We start from the raw sequence: 18,110 nt of genomic DNA on the forward strand, positions 1-18,110 counted from the left end.
GTGGGGGTAAAGGGCTGTGTAATCTGAGCCCCTTGCGCTCTGCCGCGTTTTCTCACTGCGATCCGCTGGTCGCTTGGTCTGGTCTGGTCACCAGAGCTGCAGGGTCCAGTTTGCGGGGAGAGGGGAGGCTCTCTCTTTTGCCCGGTGGGTCCCTGGTGTGGGGGCCTTCTCGTTCACCCCTTGTTATCCGCTCTCTGGGGTGCTCAGATGCTGATGGTACCCCGTAGCAGTTCTGAGTCCTCTGTGTGGGAGTTTCCCCACTGGCTGAGAGACCCCAGAGAGCTATGGTTTCCCCGCAGCGGGCCGCCCCTCCCCCCTCTCTGGGAGCCACGCAGACTGGGATAGCTGATCTGATGGGGAGGGAGAGGAGTTCTCCTTACCTCTCCTCACTTCCTCTGGGGGCCCAGCACGTTCCACTGTCAGATGTGTGGCAGCGTGGATCTTTCCAATCTTGCTTTCACTGTCTAGGATTCCGTTGTTGGTCTGTGACTGTTCCTTTTGTTGTATCTTATCAGGGGAAGAGTTTATGGGAAAGCTCACTCCACCATGACACTGACGTCACTCTTAAATATTTATTTTCACGTGATAATGTTCATAGTATATTGTTCAGTTAATATAAAGGAAGTCACTAAATCATGTGTGTATATATACGATTGAATTGCATAAAAGAATTAAACACACCTTTTTTTTCTGGAAGCATACTTGCCAAAATTTTTACAGTAGTTGCCTCTGAAAGAGAAAGGCATGTCCAGAAAAAGTTTTATTTTTCCTCTCTGCTTATCTCATTTCCTAATTTTTCTTCAATGAATGTATATCACTTTTATATTAATGCAAACTGTTTCAACAAGAAAAATAGAAATACTACCCTCCAACATTTCCTGGCAAGGTCTTTACTACCCACAAATGTGCTGGGTTTTTATTGTGAGGCTTTGATTGTTAAGGTTAAAGAAACAAACTGTGGCGATGGACCAGAATAGTGAAGATGCCTCTCTCCATGTATTCCATAAAGATGACTATGATAAAGATAAAGAATTATCTCATTATGTAGCATTAGTCACCTGAGAAAGGTTACAACAAAAGAAAAAATTCTAAATAGAATCTAACTAAAGGGTAAATAATATTTCTTCCATTTGAAGTATGCATTCTAAACAAGAAATTTAAAGACCTTTTTTATGAGCATTTGATTTTTTATTCCTAGGAGAGATTCATTTGTGGTCATCTTTATTTTCTGTTTCAGAGAAAAAGATCATTCTTTGAAAACACTTTTGCTTCATTTTAAGTAACTTTTTTGATTATAAAAGTAACATAAATTCCTAATAGAAAATTTGGAAATTCACCGCTAATTCTATTATCCAGAGATGAGCACTAAAACACATTTTGGTGTCCATCCATAAAGTTGATAACCATTCTTATATTTAAAAACAGGAGGGGCCGGCCCGGTGGCGCAAGCGGTTAAGTGCACGCGCTCTGCTGCAACAGCCTGTGGTCCGCCAGTTCGGATCCTGGGCGCACACCTACACACTGCTTGTCAAGCCATGCTGTGGCGGCATCCCATGTAGAGTGGAGGAAGATGGGCACGGATGTTAGCCCAGGGCCAGTCTTCCTCAGCCAAAAAGAGGAGGATTGGCAGATGTTAGCTCAGGGCTGATCTTCCTCACAAAAATAAATAAATAAAATAAAAACAGGAGATTGGTGTTTAAGTATTTAAATCCTCTAAAAGTCAGTGAGGCTCATGTAGTTACATTTTCCTATATTATCTGTGGTGTTTGGAGATAATTGTAGTGAAATAGCATGATCCTAGACCACTGGTTTTCCATATTAAATGCAATTGTGGCTACTGTCTTCTGCCTTGAATGCTACCAGAGTTTTCTGGAAAAAAAAGAAAATTAAAGCAACATGATACCAGCAACCCATAAAAAGAATACATTCACATTCTTCCTAACTCTTCGTTTCCTCTAGGACAGATATCGGTGGATGGATTTATGCGCTATCTGAGTGGAGAAGAAAACGGAGTTGTTTCACCTGAGAAACTGGATTTGAATGAAGACATGTCTCAGCCCCTTTCTCACTATTTCATTAATTCCTCACACAACACCTACCTCACAGGTATGAATTTATAGTTATTTGACTATTACTTTAGCCAGTCTCACCAAATTTCACCAACTTCTACTTTCTGTTGTTCAGAAGTGAAGGTGTGTTTTCCATTGTTGCTTGCAAAATGCCTTTGAGAACTAGGGTTTCACGACCAGGGGCTCCACGCATAAATCATGTCCTTATGTTTGTGAAGCAGTATTGTCATTTCTTTACAGTGTATCACTTTCTAAGTTTTCAAGTCTTCTAGAATGTATCCATTTTCAGACCAATGGAATTTTTTTGTCACTGAACTCATTCTTCTATGGACTTCAAGCCATTTACAATCCTGTCTAGTTCTCTGGACTGTTTTCATCTACAGGAAGGTTCTGAAGCCCTTAATAACTTCTGCTCAAGGCAAATTGCTAATTTTGCTCAAGGTGGAATAGGACTTTAGACATAAACAAATTGACCTATACTTTATTGTAAACATTATAATTAATGAGGAAAAAACATGTTTCCTAATTTGACACTAAATCGAGCATTGCCATTGTTTTTAGTAGATCATTAAATAGAAAAATATTAAAGCATATATACACATATATACATATATTATCTCAATATAGTTTAGAATCAAAATTTTTAATAAAAATTTTATAAGCTGAAAGTGTTTTTATAATCGAAATACATTTCTTCCAGAATACTTTCTGTATGGCAGATGTCTAATTACCAGCCTTGAAAAGACCTTGCAAAAAATCTACTGGTTAAAAAACCAAGCTTTTTGAAAACCAAGTCACTCTCCTGCTTCACACAGTCCATCATCCAAAGGAGTATAAGCTAGCCAGTCTGTAAGACTCACAACACAACCAAAGTCTGGGGTCTCATTTCGTATCTGTGCATTGTAGATGCTCACCGTGCCTTGGGGGAGGTTTGATGTACTCGTGGCTCATTGTCTAGGGGTATGTGGTTTGTGTTGCAGAGTATACCAGCAATGCTATGTGTATAATGACAAGGGAGATCCAGGCACTAGATTTTCATGACAGTGTCCAAGAGAATCTCACAGGGTTCAACCATCTGGCAACTAAGCAGTTCTTTCTTCTGAATTCCTTAAAGAGATCCATTCCTCCTAGCTCAAATGCATGTTTTGTTGGTGTGGAGTCCAGCATTGGCCTGGCATCCTACGCTCAATGAAAAATAGCTTAGAATAGAAATGAGTCTTGGAGGGGCCAGCAACGTGGCTTAGTGGTTAAGTGCGCACACTCTGCTATTGGCGGCCCAGGTTCAGATCCCGGGCACGCACCAACGCACCACTTGTCCAGCCGTGCTGAGGCGGCATCCCACATACAGCAATTAGAAAGATGTGCAACTATGGCATACAACTAGCTACTGGGGCTTTGGGGAGAAAAAGGGAAAAAAAAAAGAGTATTGGCAATAGATGTTAGCTCAGGGCCAATCCTCCTCAGCAGAATGAGGAGGATTGGCATGGATATTAGTTCAGGGCTATCTTCCTCACAAAAAAAAAAATGTTGCCTCCAAAGAGCTGGAATGGGCTGTCTCAGGATGATATAATCTGAGACCACCTAGTCAAAATCATATAGTCTGAGTTCTACAGTCAGTTGAACTACAACTTGCATGTTTTTCCTGAAAAGTAGATAGCTCTTAGGCTTCTGGTGGCCTGTTCTGTTTCAACTGACATTTTCTACTAAGAGAGAGTCATGCCATAAAACTAACTAGATTCATGTTTGGCTCATCCTAAACCCTGTTCTGATCATTTCTTGCTGCATAGCAAATCACTTCAAAACTCATTGGCATAAAATATCCACCATTTTATTTTGATCCATATTCTGTATGTCAGGAATTCAGACAGGGAACAAAGGAGATGGCTTGTCTCTGCTTTCTGGTGTCTAGGGCATTAGCTGGGGGTGATGCAAACATCTTGGGTGCTGGAAGCCTCTGGAGGCTTCTCCATCAACATGTCTGGCACTTGGGCAGGATGACCCAACAGCTGGGCTCAGTTACGACTGCTGACCTAATGGCCTACAAGAAGCCTCACTATGTGGCTTGGTCTTCCTCACAGCATGGCAGCCCCCAGAATAGGTGGACTTTTTACATGGCAGCTCAGGGCTGCAAGAACAAGTGTCTGAAAGAAAGGAGGAAGCTTAATTGCCTTTTGCACGTAGCCTCTGAAGTTCTATGCTGTCGCTTGTTTCTTTATTTGTCAAAACAGTCACAGCCTACCCAGATTCAAAGGGAGGGGACATAGACCACAGCTCTTGATGGGAGGAGTGTCAAAATATTTTTAGCCCTGTTTTAAAACTGCTACAGGTTTTATAACTTCAAGAGAACAATATCCACTTAGCCCACTTCCTTGGATTCAGATTCTTAGGCCTACTACAAAAGTTTTGAAGCTGCTACTCAAATGGATAAGCCTTTACAAAGGATTTTTTTCCTTCTCAGGGGTTCTTAATCTTACTTGCTACCATTGACCTATTTGACAGCCTGGTGAAGCTGATGGACCCATCTAAGAATAGTGTTAAATGCGTAAAATAAAGTACATAGGATTAAAGAGGAAATCAATTCCACTGAAATATTATCAAATATTAAAAAACAAATTTGTGGTAAAATATTATGTATTTTTATGAACACAAAGTAAAATTAGTATAAATAATATGTTGTGATATTTGCAACAACTGGAATATGATATAAAAATATCTGTGATTTCTACTGGTGACAGAGTCCTTGGTCCTGCTAATACTACTGTGATTTGTGACCTACATTCATAGCTGAAGAGAATGTTAAATTTCACATAGAGGTTTAAATTGAAGATGTAATCTTTTTTCTCATCCGAGTTTGAGGAGCTCTACAGAACCTCAAGATAAGAGTCTAGGATCTTTGAAATAGAACTAAGAAATATAACTTTAAAGACTTTAGCACATGATGGAATCTTGCATTTATCATACACTTGGGACTACAAGACTCTTAAAAATACTTAAATGTATATTCAGTTAAATTTTGGACGTTGTATGTGATTTCATCTACCTGGAAGTCACAATATGCAGTAATTTTACCAATAGTTTTAAGTCCAAATATGCCTTCCAAGTGATATATTTAAATTCATTAGTATCTATATTATTTGTCCTATAATAAATGAGGCAATAATACCAAAATGATTGAATTACAAGACTGACCGGATATACATTCTATTCTTTTTACCTTCTTTCGGAATATACTAGTTTTTCTCTTTCTGCATATCATTATGGACTTAAGGTTTTCAGATTTTATGTGTGTTCACTCAAACACAGGCACTATTTGCCTTTTAAACTCAAATTATCTCAGCTTTGGTCAGTGGAAATGTTTTTAGGCTGGCTTCTGTATCTTCTTGACATGACCCACTGATCTTTGAAAATGTCCTTCCTTTCTGGCACATAAAGATCTTCCAGACTCACCTTGTTCTTTTCTGTGCCACACATAGAATCAGGCTTTTCCCCCAATGAGCCCTGGTTCCTTTTATTGGGGAAAAAATATTGTATGGGTAACAGCAATTTGGACCCTGCACTATGGAGCATTGTTTCTGGACCATTTCAGTGAACAAAGCAAGAAAAGATTTTTTTCTCTTGTTAAGGCACAAATTCACAGAAATATTTCCACTTCTATCTTCCAATTTAAATTCTTGATTCTATAGCTGTGCTTTCTTTATCAATCTTGATACACCTAACAAATTATAGATAATTACTCATTTGCTTTACTGAAAACACAATAATAGCCCTAAGAAAACTGTTCAATATTGATACAAACAATAAAACTACAGAATACTGTTCAGTTTTTCTCTGCAGTTCTTTTTTTTTTTTAACTGCATTTCACTAAGGATTTTTAGTCCAATTAATTTCTTCCAGAGTCACTCATTTGCCCTCTCTCTGAATAACTGTGTACGCACAGATGGGTAGAGAATTTGGCTCCATTGTGTCAGTTTGATTTTGAGTGTCAGCATATTAATGGCTAACAGTTCTCAAAAGGTGGAGCTGTCACATACTAGGAAAGAGAAGGGTCTACTCTATGTTTTGATGAAGAAAGAACTCAAATAGTTGTCTCCAAATTTCTGTACAATGGTTTCATATCACCACCATCTGATATACATGATTTCTGACTAAGTAAACCAATTCTTTCTTCAATTATTTAATTTCCAGTAGTATTAGAATTCATATATTTTCAAATAATCAATTTTTAAAACTATGTTGTGTATGTTAAATCATGTTCTGATCTTCAAGGTTTATTTTAACTTATCTTGCTCACTTTCCTAAGCCATGTATTATTATACCTAGGTTTTTATGTACCCTATATAAATCCACATTCTCACAATATTACCTTGTCCTAGTAGCAAAGTTTTATATTTTCCTGCAGGGGAATTAAGGAGAATTCCATATAATTAGCCTGAAAATCTACATATCAATTCTAATACAGGCTCTTGAGGTTTTGCCTGAAATCCTCGCTGGCTCATGGGTAAAATTTGGTTTTACTTCATATAATATTATTAGTATCCTTGTTTTAATTATAGATAAACCTAATGTAGAACTCCTATCTATCAGAGGCCTTTGCATAAATATAAACATGAATGACATAAAAATTCAAATTTCCCAAGGCCAATTAAGAATACTGTAAAATAAAATTATAACCAATGTATAACCCAATAGAATCCAATTAAATGTTAAAATCAATACCTAGAAAAAGAGTGAGACTTTATATTTTACAGGCATTTCCAGAAGAAGTAAAAATTTTTTCTATAGAAACATTGTTTCATATAAGGGGTGTTTGGTAGAAAAAGGAAAGTTTTCCTACTTGAATGAGTTTAAAAAATGCTAGGTATGAACAAAAGTTGGCACCTACCACAGTAAGTTTTGAGTATAAGGAAAAAGGCTTACAGATTCACAATCATTAAGGTATGACCAGCTCTCCTCCCCGCCACCGTCGGCACTCGACTTATTTTCTTTGAGCATTTTAAGAACTAGCATTCCTGAGAAATGCCAGTCTAAATTCAAAGGAGAATTTCGATATTTGGAATGTTTTCTTTTGAGCATTCAAAGGGACTGTAAAAATTAAATATACAGTGTGAAAACCAATGCAATTTAGCAATGCATTATTATCATTACGTCTTTTTCCCTACTCATTATTGCCCGTTTGTTGACCATTGAGACCCCCAGAAGGAAAAATAAATCTGACCATTGAGAGAAATATATGCATAGAATGAGTTGATTTTTAATTATGATGGTCTTTTTCTAAGGTTTTGGATAATCTTGGCAGTACATCAAGTAGTGATTATGTTTTAAATTATTGTTTTTCCTCGAGGAATCTACCCTTATCACTCAAAACAAAATTCTTTCAGGACAGAACTCATTTCAACCTATACTTTTTCAGCAGCTCATAAATCTTCCCATACTCCAAACCATTTGGGATAACGGCTCCTTATATGCAGGCAAGACAAAGTGGTATATCTCTGAATAATTAACATCCTTATTCAGCTTAGAAAAAAATTAGATTTCGGGTTTTAGTTATCCTCTGATGAATTAAATTATCTGATTGAATGTATCAAATTATTACTCAACTCCTCTCCTCACATATATGTTCTTGGCTGCAGAAAAGTTCTAAAAATGATTCAAGGCATAATTTACGCTTGTCAGTCATCTACTACCAACCCAGACTGAGTGTCACTCCCTTCTTTCACATCTCTCCCACTCATTTAGCCTTTAGCATATGCAACCTTTGATAATTTATTTTTGGTTTAAAGCACACAAAGACCTATGAAAGTTGGGTGGTAGAATGGAAAGAAGTTGAGCTTAGCAAATAAATAGACCAAGTTTAAATTTGCCTTTAAGTAAATTAACTCTTCTAAGCCTTAGTTTCCTCATTTGTAAAATTGAAACAATCAAGGTATTTGGGACTGTAAGTAATAGGATACTACTACTTAATTGCTTAAATATTAAAGAATTTATTACCTCACAGGACAAGAAGTCCAGAAGCAGAGTAGTTGTGGGTTGATTAAATCAGGAATTCATTGATGTCATCAGAGACCCAGATGCTTTCCATCTTTTTTGCTCGTCTCATGGTTTCAATATGACTGTGCACCCTGAGCATTGCCTCCCTATGAAATAATATCCGCCTGTGGCACAGGGAAAGTCCTTGTCTTGTGGTCCTTTGTAAGAGTGAGGTCCCCCCAGCCCACGCGGTAGACTTTCCTTTATGCCCTATTAGATATAGCCCAGAGTTGCACCACTTAGCAATGCCCACATTAATCACTAAAATGGGCCACAGAACTACTGTGACTGACTGAGAAGAATTAAGATTTACCCCAGGGCTGGGGAGGGGCCTCTGAGGCATATCAGAACCTAAATAGAATATTCTGTTGGCAAGAAGACAGAGAAAGAAGAGAAAGAAAGAGCAACCAGGAGTATAAGATTGAGGTGAGCATTTAAACTCCCTGGCACATAAGTACCTTCTGCTTTATTTGAACTTGCCTCCCTAACTGGATGGTAAGAGTAAGGAATATGTCTTGCCTCATTTTTGTATCCCCAGCAACCAGTATTTTGCCTCCCACAGAGACTGTGTTTGGGAATGTGCACAGACCCTAATGTTGAGGCTCCTATAATCAGTAAGGCATATGCTTAAAGTTGTTTTCCCACTCTCTCACCTAAACCATCTCATTGCAATTGGATCTATGTTCAAGAGAGCTTCATGGTCTCACTGGGGCAGCAGGCATATACTATGGAAGAGAGAGATCAGATCAAACCGATGCCCCTAGAGACAGTCAAGATAAACAACACATCCTCTGTATTTTGTATCCCTCAAGTGTAACGGTGGAATTATGTGACCTGAATGGCTGTTACAGCTTTGAATGCAAGGAGAGATAGTCCCCATCTCCACTTATTTAAGGAGACAATGTTTATTGAAGAAGGCCACTGAATTAAATGCATCACATTCTGGAAACTTCTTAGCCTGAAGTTGAAGAGAAGACAATAAATAATGATAAATATAGACAATTAATCATTACTCTCTGCAAGGTGAGAAATTCCTCAGAAGCCTGTGTTAATAAAGGGATTGTTATTTTCAATTTTCTAGTCTCTTCCAACCATGGATGCCTTGGGTAATCTGAGACAAAACTCAAGTGAATGTAGCCAGCTGCCCAAAATGAATGCAGTCAAGTGAGAAGTTTTGGAGCTATGACTTGGGGCAGTATTATGAATTAATCCAAGATGGAGCTTCGGCTCCCAAGTTCAATCATGGGCTTGGAATGTACTCCAGAGGGTGTTCACAGCTAGGCAAAGATGATGTCAGATACTAGTTTCAGAAATAACAAAGGTTGAGTGACTCATGGCATATCATTAATTCCAACCCCTGGCAATCCCCTGGCCCCAGAAGCTATATTTATTAGATCTCATCAAATGGAAATATGATAGGTCAATGGGATAAAATAATGAGGACTTAGGATTTTAGGGAAAAAAAATAAACCAGCTTTGAGGCTTTAGGCAGAAATGGAAAGAATAATGGAGAATATTAATACACATATTTAGAAAAAATTTCCATAAATGAAAGAAAACACAGAGGGAACCTAACATGCATTCCAAGGAATAGGGCAATTATGGATAAATGTGAGAGTTCTCAAAATATGCTTTCTTTGGGAGACTTCCATTTCTAATATAGATTATTCATTTTAAGAATGAACAAGTTTACCTTGAAGGGATCTGTTGGGCTTAGGTGTCGGACAATGAACACAACAGACACACACACACACACACACACACACACGGACACACACACACCTACCTTCTCATTCTTCAGATTTTTTTTTTTTCAGATTCCTTTGCATCTCACAAACTCAACCCCATGCCTTACCACATCTTTCAAAACATTAACTGATCAACATTCAAAAAGTACATCAAATTCCTTCGTTTTGTTCTTTGAGTGATAAAAACAATTTTGCAAACAAATCTAAAGAAATGTTTCTAGAAAGTCTTTGAATCTTTTATTGCAGAATGCTCTAGTGTGGGTTAAGTATTTACTTCAATCTACCAATAACCCTTATTTAGTTTATAAATCCATGGTAACTTCCCTACTGAAGTTAGTAGCCAACCCATTCCTATCTCACTTATGAAGTCAATGGACGGCATGAATTAATACTTCAACAAAGTATTAATTAAATAACCTAAAAAATTGCACATTATGTAGTGATGTTGGATATGGTTAGTAATACACTTAAACAATTTCCTAGATAGTACACAAGAAAATCTGCTCTACCCATTAACAGCAGTGCAATTTTCTGTAGGCGCTAGCATTTTTAGTGAGTTAACCTGATAATTATTTGAACTTTTCACTTCCTCTAGCTAAAGTAGTCCTCCCTTAAGCTTAAGAATAACATATAAATGGCTATCTTTTCCCCTTCACTCCAACTGTCCCCTTGCCCTTTATGCAGAAAAGACCTTTATTACAATAAACTTGGAGTCAATCATAAATGGCAAATTGGTTATCTAGCATCAGGAACTTTCTACATTTTTTGTCAGCATTTCTGATTTTGCAAACACGTTTGTATGTTTAAAATGCCCTATTTTTTCGGTAGAGAAAAGTGATTATGCAAACCTACTTAATCAGCCTTTCAGTGCATTTACTAGGGCTATGTGGAACTCAAGAATGTCATCCTTTTTTTATGCTGATGTTTGGGTGTTGTGACATGCATATAAAAATAAAATTAAGCCAATAGGCTTAATCCCATTTTCTTTGTCCTGTGTGTCTCCACTGGGCAGATCTTGTCCATTTCAAAGTCGTTTTGACAGTTTTCATCAATATATCATCTTTTAATTGACTATTTAAAAAAAAATGATGGAGGCTAATAGAGTATAAAGCAGAGAAAATGTTTAATGTGGAAAACAGACTTCCATGTGTGTGTTGATGGTGGGCTTGTCTTGAAAGTTATTTGTTATTAATCTTTTAAAAATAATTTATCAAGAAATTCATGCCGTCCATTGACTTCATAAGTGAGATAGGAATGGGTTGGCTTGAATTCCTGCCCTCAGACGTCTCAGGTGCCTTGATTATTACAATTCTTATCACTTCACCAGAATATTTCAGTTCTGTTCACAAAGATTTTTAATTTTTGATGAAGTTTATCTCTTTTTTCTTTTGTTGTTTGTGCTTTTGGTGTCATATCTACAAAACCATTGCCTAATCCAGGTCACAAAGATTTACTCTTATGTTTTCTTCTGAGTTTTATAGTTTTAACTCTTACGTTTAGAAGTTTGATCTATTTTGAGTTAATTTTTTGTATATGATATGAGGTAGGGATCTAACTTCATTATTTTGATGTGACTATCCAGTTGTCCTGATGTGGGGCTGCTAAGTCTCGAGTCAAAAAAGAATTTTCAGACATGAGCCGCTCGTTGGTTCATGCACCTTTATTTTGTGTTCAGCATGGGGACAGGACCCATGGGCAGTAAAGAGCTGCCTGGGGACAGGACCCATGGGCAGCAGAGAGATGCTGCATGGAAGTGCCTGTCCGGGCCCATTATATACCAGTTTAGCTATTTTTAGTATTCTATAGAAATGTCAAAAGAGAAAGTATTAGGTGGTCTGGTTAGCCTCAAAGATTAGGGCATGGGGACAGATGAATGAGACGTGTCCTTGCATTTCAACGTACAATATGACTCCAGGAACATGTAGGCAGGAGAGTAAAGTCATTGATTACCTCCTGAGGTAAATTCTTTTGCTCCTAGCCAGAGGCGATTGAGTAATGCAAGACTGAATGAAGTCTCATGGAAAGAATTAGAAACTGTAAAACGAGTCATAAACAAGGTTTCGACCACGTCAGTCCCACTACTTTTTCTTGAAAAGACAGACAATTCTTTCTGCAATCTTGGCACCCTTGTTGTAAGTCGATTAACTGTGAATGTGAGGGTCTATTTCTGGACTCTCAATTCCATTCCATTGATCTATGTATCTAACCTTGTGCCAGTACCACACTGTCTTGATTACTACTCTAGCTGTGTAGTTAAGTTTTGAAATTGGGAAGCGTCAGTCCTCCAACTTTGTTGTACGTTTTCAAGATTGGCCATTCTGGGTCCTTTACATTTCCATGTGAATTTTACAATCAGCTTTTCAATTTGTGCAAAACAGCCAGCTAGGATTTTGATAGAAATTGAGCTTGTAGAACAATTTGGGGAGTAGTGTCATCTTAACAATATTAAGTCTGCTCCATGAATATGGGATATCTTTCCATTTATTTAGGTCTTCTTTAATTTTTTTTAACAATGTTTTCTAATCATTAGTGTATAAGTTTTGCACTTCTTTTATTAAATTTAAATTTATTCCTACAAAAAAGCACTTTTGAAAAGAGAATGCTTAGCTTTTCTAAGCATTTGTGCCTTGGACAAACATGACAAAGGGGTTGACTTGTATAATAGAATTGCCTGTCAACAGTACTCTCTCAGAGGGAGGTAGTGAATTTAAAAACTGAGTGAAGTTATAATCCTGTATCTTCCACTTACTAGCTTTGGAAACTTGGGTAACTGAATTGCTCTATACCATTTTCATTTTCTGAATGTAAGTATTTTTTTTTAAAGAAAGCTAATTGTACCAGAGAGATTTTTATGAAGATTAAATGTAGTAACACATGTAAAGTTTGACGAACTATAATTGGCACATGGTAAGCATTTAAGATACATGAGTTATTGTTATTGTTACAATGCCTTCCTCCTTCTATTCTCTCTTCCCCCAAACCACTGTTAGAGAGCCACAATTTCATTTGGGATTGTGCCACTACCTTCTGGTATGTTGAAGCAGAAGAAAGGCTGAAAACAACTACTCAAACTCTTAAACTCTTTGTTTTCCCATTGGGGAAGAGCTTTTCTAGGAAGCCACCAATGTCTTCCTTGCTTCATGAGATTCTGGGATTCATTTTGTTGATGTTTTACAGCTGGCCAGCTGGCTGGAAACTCCTCTGTTGAGATGTACCGCCAAGTGCTCCTGTCTGGTTGTCGCTGTGTAGAGTTGGACTGCTGGAAGGGACGGACTGCAGAAGAGGAACCAGTCATCACCCATGGATTCACCATGACGACTGAAATATCCTTCAAGGTAGAGTGAATGAATATTGCTAAGAGAGGCAGCTGAGGAGACCTGACCCCATTTGGGTAAAGCCTCCTAAGATAGAAAGACCCAGGGATTACAATTAAGTCCATTGGCCATTAATCATCTTTGCAATTTCATAGGCTAAAATTTAGCAGTTTATGCATGGATAACTGGCATCAGGTGAATTGGTTCACGCTAACCAAAATCTAAGTAAACTGTCTTCTGAAAGGAAATGTCAATGAATTTGTCTATTTAACACTCATCCTTTTTTTCTTGCATTTTATCATTGGGAAGTATAACATACATAACAAAGATCATACAACTTATTTGTACAGTTTAACTAATGAATAAAAAATGTACACCCATGTAACTACCACCTAAATCAAGAAATAGAAACATACTGACATCCCAGAAACACCCCATGTACCCATTCCCATCAGAATGACCTCATTACCCCCAGAGATGACCACCTTCCTGACTATTACAGTGGTCACAACTTTGCTCTTCTTTAGAGTGTACTAGTTTATGTACAGCCCTAAGTAGTTTCACCAGTTTTTTAACTTAATATAAATGCATTCATACTGTGGTATGCATTAGTGTCTTGCTTTTTTCACTCCCCATTGTTAGGGAGATTCATCAATATTATTGCGTGTATCTCTAGCTTGTTTGCTTTCTTGATGATGATGATGATTATTATATTAATTACTACTATTTAATTATTATATAATATTCTGTTCTATGATGCTAGAGTGGAATATTGACTATTATATGCCAGCTTGGCACATTGATACCTGTCAGCCAAAGACCGCTAGGAATACACCTGTAGTCAAACTCAGGTTTATTGGCTTATGCAACAAGGGAGCACACATATCATGGGGAACTGTGGTGTCTCAATAAAAGTGGATTAGAGAGGACTTACAGGATTTGGGCTTATATTAGGTGATTTGGGTGAGGGTTCAAGGAAGCAGGGTTTTGCTATGGATTGGGTGCTGTCAGTAAGCAGAAATAATCCTATGATTGGGTATCTTAATAAATCCTATCTAGGAGGCAAGACTAAAGCTGTAATTGATAAAGAAGCATCAGCCAGTCTTATTAGCTGGGAATGAGGGTGTCTTTGGTCATCTCTTTTCTCTTCCCACCCATGGCTCCATCCTACATCATAAAGGGCCTAACATTCACGCATGTGGACACCCAAGCCCAAATATCCAAGTTCTGTTCACATCCCCTGCAAAGAGCCATCCCTAGGAGTTTGGGGCCATTTGGGTGGGGGAAATCTGGGGTTCTAGGCACCTAGAAAGTGATCTGGAAAGGGGATATGTGGGCTTTAGAGGACATGTTCTGCTGACTGACTCAGGCTTTTCTCTTCTTTGGAAGGGAATCAGAGAAGAAGAGCCAGAGGACAACCTCTAGGGCACGGGTCCCAAGGCATGAGCCCCATTACCTGGGTTACCTGAGTCTCAGAGCAGAACTGACTCTAGGTCACTAACTCTTGCCCTAAAAAAACAAGAAAACAGAGCCGAAGTGTGTGGGTAGCTAAAGTGGAGTGGGGACAAGGCCATTGAAAATGGGGAGGTCAGAGTGCTGAGAGGCAAGAATATTGGATGACTTAGACATTAACATCACCAAGATTGGTGACAAAGCTTTGGATGAAGAAGACAGTGAGCCACTTGCCAAAGTGTTTGCTGAATGAAGGGGAGCTCAATAGATGGCAGAAGTGAGGAAGTGGTAAAAGCTCATGAGAACTGGGATTTTTTAAAAATAAGATTGAGAAGTAATGTTTCAGAAGTAGCATTGAGGGCAGAAAAATCCCACTCTTCTGCTTTTAGCCCAGGGGCACTTCAGAGGTGAGAAAATAAACAGCTATCACTTGAGAAAGCAACAAAAGAGAAGCAAGATTTTCAAGGGACAGCCAGGTTTCAGTTGACACAAATGGATTTCCTGATCAAAGGTACACTTTTTGACAGTAATAAAGATTTGTTCAGAAGTAATATCATTAGCACCTTAAAATAAGTTTACTATGTTGTGCCTAGGGAATTTGACTTTTCATGATTTCTTAAACTTAGGCTACAATACAATAATTAGAGAAAAATAGCACACTTCACTAGTTTAATATGGGATTGACCTTAATCAAAATCTTTAAAAGTTGTATCTGCTCCTGAAATTGAACACTCTTAAGGTCCTGGTTTTCTGTAATGGAAAAATCAATGGATTTTTGTTTCATTTCCATTGTTCTCCCCCACCCCCAGCGCCTGCCATTCTCCTTTGTCAGCTATCTAAAATACAAACCCTAGCCTGGTTGGGCTCTTTAAGGAAAAGCAGAGGACAGAGGACCCTGGTGTGGGGTGAGGGGTGAGTGCAACTTGGGCTCCCCTGTTTGTTCATGGATGGAGATGATCCTGGAGAGGAAGACAGCACATCCTGATGGAACCGTTACTGAGCTAAGGGACTGATGGTCTTGTGCACTGACCCACTGCCGGGAGAGCCCACCCACTCCCCTGCCCACTGTCCCCTCAGAGTCTATGTAAGAAACAATTAAATTTTCTTAAAAATTTATAATCTTCTAGATTCTTTGAGCTCCTTTGCCGGGGCGGGGAATAGACACCAAGCACATTCTAAGGCATATTTATTTTATGTGAAGCATTGGTTTCTTGGCCTTGGCCATAAAGTCAGCTTAGAGTGACTCTCCCTGTGCACTTGACCATACAAGGGATTCTTCAATCACGTCTGTGATCCCAGAGTCACAGGCTGATTAAACATCTATTCCTGGGCTCCGGAGGCACAACTTCTCAACCACATCCACACACTTGCTGATGGATTTAGAGACTAAAAGACTAAATCTAGCCCAGAATACTGCTTCCTCCAGTGGCCTGCCAGAGTTGGGGGTGGGGGTTGGCCAAAGAGAGCAGGAAACTCATCTCCCTGGTGGTTGGTCTGTCCAGCTGTGCTTCCTGCTAATGTGCATGTGCAGGATAGATAATTCTTGCAGGGCTGTGGGTGGGTGGTGGTGGTGGTGGGCAGGGATGAGTGTGGGGAATAGAATAGCCAACCTATTTTGTGGACAAATATACAGAGCAGGAATTCTCTGCATCAGGACATCACGACTGCGACTAGGGTGAGGCAAGTGAGGCACCTCGCATGCAAAATCAAAGGAGGTGCTTCCTCTCTGTGTCGTGTAAATGCAGAGCTGCCACCTGAGAATGACACTTAGACACCTCACTGGTCTCACCCTAGTCCCAGCCCTGCTCTGCTTTTGCAGAAACCACTGTGTACAGTGACTTTGTAAGAAAAGGTAAGCGAAATGGGGGACAGGGCCCTATGTGATCTACACCCCCCAATACCACTTTCCCCCTCACTCACTGGACTACAATGCCACTGGTCTCCTTGCTGTTCCTTGACCGTGCTAGGCAGGTCCCACCTCACAGCCTTGTACAGCTTGTTTCTTCTGCCTGGAATGCTCTTCCCCCAGGTATCTGCATGGTCACCTCTTACCTCCTTGAAGCCCTTCTCAAATGCCGCCTTCTCAATGAGGCCTACAGGGTCCGCTCTATTTAACACTGTAACCAGCCACCACGCCCACTCCCACACTCATGATACACTCCCACTACCGCTTTTTTTTTTCTGTTTACCAAGCACTTAACCACCTTCTACTACTGTGCTTAATTTACTTAATGATTATGTTCCTTGTCTATTGTCTGTCTCCTTCTCCTAGCATGTAAGGTCTGCATCTTTTGTTTTGTTCCCTGAACTATCCCAAGCACTTTGAAAAGAATCTGGCTTACAGTAGATTCTCAATGTTTTTTTAATGGATATTCCCATCCCAAAGCAAATAGACAAATTATAACATGGCCTTCATTTTTAGTCTTTCTTGCCTCTGTTCATCATACCAATGAATTTTGTCTTTCTCCATTTTCACATGTGAAATTCCATCTATAATATATTGGTGGTTAGTGAAAAGATTCTCCCAATGTTTGCCAGTTTTGGCTATCCTGTATATTTGGCCTGACCATCGCTATAATTAGACTATAATCTATAGCCACAGTGTGTATTGCAGCAGCAAAATAAACTGATTGCAAAAGTTCGTCATTTTTAGGTCACACAGTTTATCTGCTCTCGGTTGATGTAATCTGGAAAGCTTCTGGGCGATATATCCCCAAAACGAAATTTCCTATTGGCATTTACCATTTATTTATTGTATGGGCCAAAATAAAAGGTTATGTTCTGGGAAAGAGGACATGCTGTAATTCAGCTCTTTGTGGAGGGCTTTTTATTTTGCACTCTAGATTTATTTATTATTTATCCCATATATCTGCTCTTCTGTTTCTTTGCCTCATTGCCTTAGCCATTCTGATGGTTATGACATAGTAATTTGCCACTTGGTCTTCATTCTGTCTGCTCCTGCTCAATCTCCTTCCTCCCCACGCTGGACACCCACCCGCCCACCCCGTCCCCAAGCTGCTCCTTTTTCTCCCCTCAGGCAGCTCCTTTGTAATCAACAATTGTACAAGATGGAAAACTGGGTAATGTGATAAAATATATGATGGAAATATATTAAATTTGAGTATGTGGTTAAATGGAGCATTTCTGAAAATAAAGCTTTGTTCTCTGAGAGAAATAATAATAATTTAGGATGCAATTTAACTGCTACATAAATGCTCACATGCAATGGGTATCCGAATACACCCTGCTGTTGTCTGTCAAGGATAAAGGATTTCAAGGGCAGTTTTTCCCGCTGGAGGTTAGTAATTGAGCCATATGGTTTATAGATTATTGAATCCAGTGTTAGAAGTCTCTGAAAAATGGTTTTGGCTTAATAAGGAGCAGTTGAGCAATAAGGTACTTTCACAGCCAAGGTCCACTGGTGATGGCTTATATGAAAGAGTGAAACTTAACCTGGAACTAGTTTTCTCATTCTTAGTAATTGTGTGCACCATGCCAAG

General features: G+C 38.9%; 1 protein-coding gene across 2 annotated transcripts in view; it reads left to right on the top strand.

Annotated features, from left to right (window-relative positions):
- Positions 1 to 18,110, top strand: part of PLCB1 (phospholipase C beta 1) — a 684,700-nt gene that overhangs the window by 514,037 nt on the left and 152,553 nt on the right. For both annotated transcript variants that reach the window (XM_004433764.3, XM_004433765.3), the window contains exons 10-11: positions 1,960 to 2,106; positions 13,022 to 13,179. In XM_004433764.3, the coding sequence (XP_004433821.1) occupies positions 1,960 to 2,106; positions 13,022 to 13,179 (305 nt within the window). The remainder of the gene's footprint in view (positions 1 to 1,959; positions 2,107 to 13,021; positions 13,180 to 18,110) is intronic.

Source organism: Ceratotherium simum, chromosome 21, assembly GCF_057802395.1.
Source record: "Ceratotherium simum simum isolate JZ-2026a chromosome 21, ASM5780239v1, whole genome shotgun sequence".
NCBI lineage: Eukaryota > Metazoa > Chordata > Mammalia > Perissodactyla > Rhinocerotidae > Ceratotherium > Ceratotherium simum.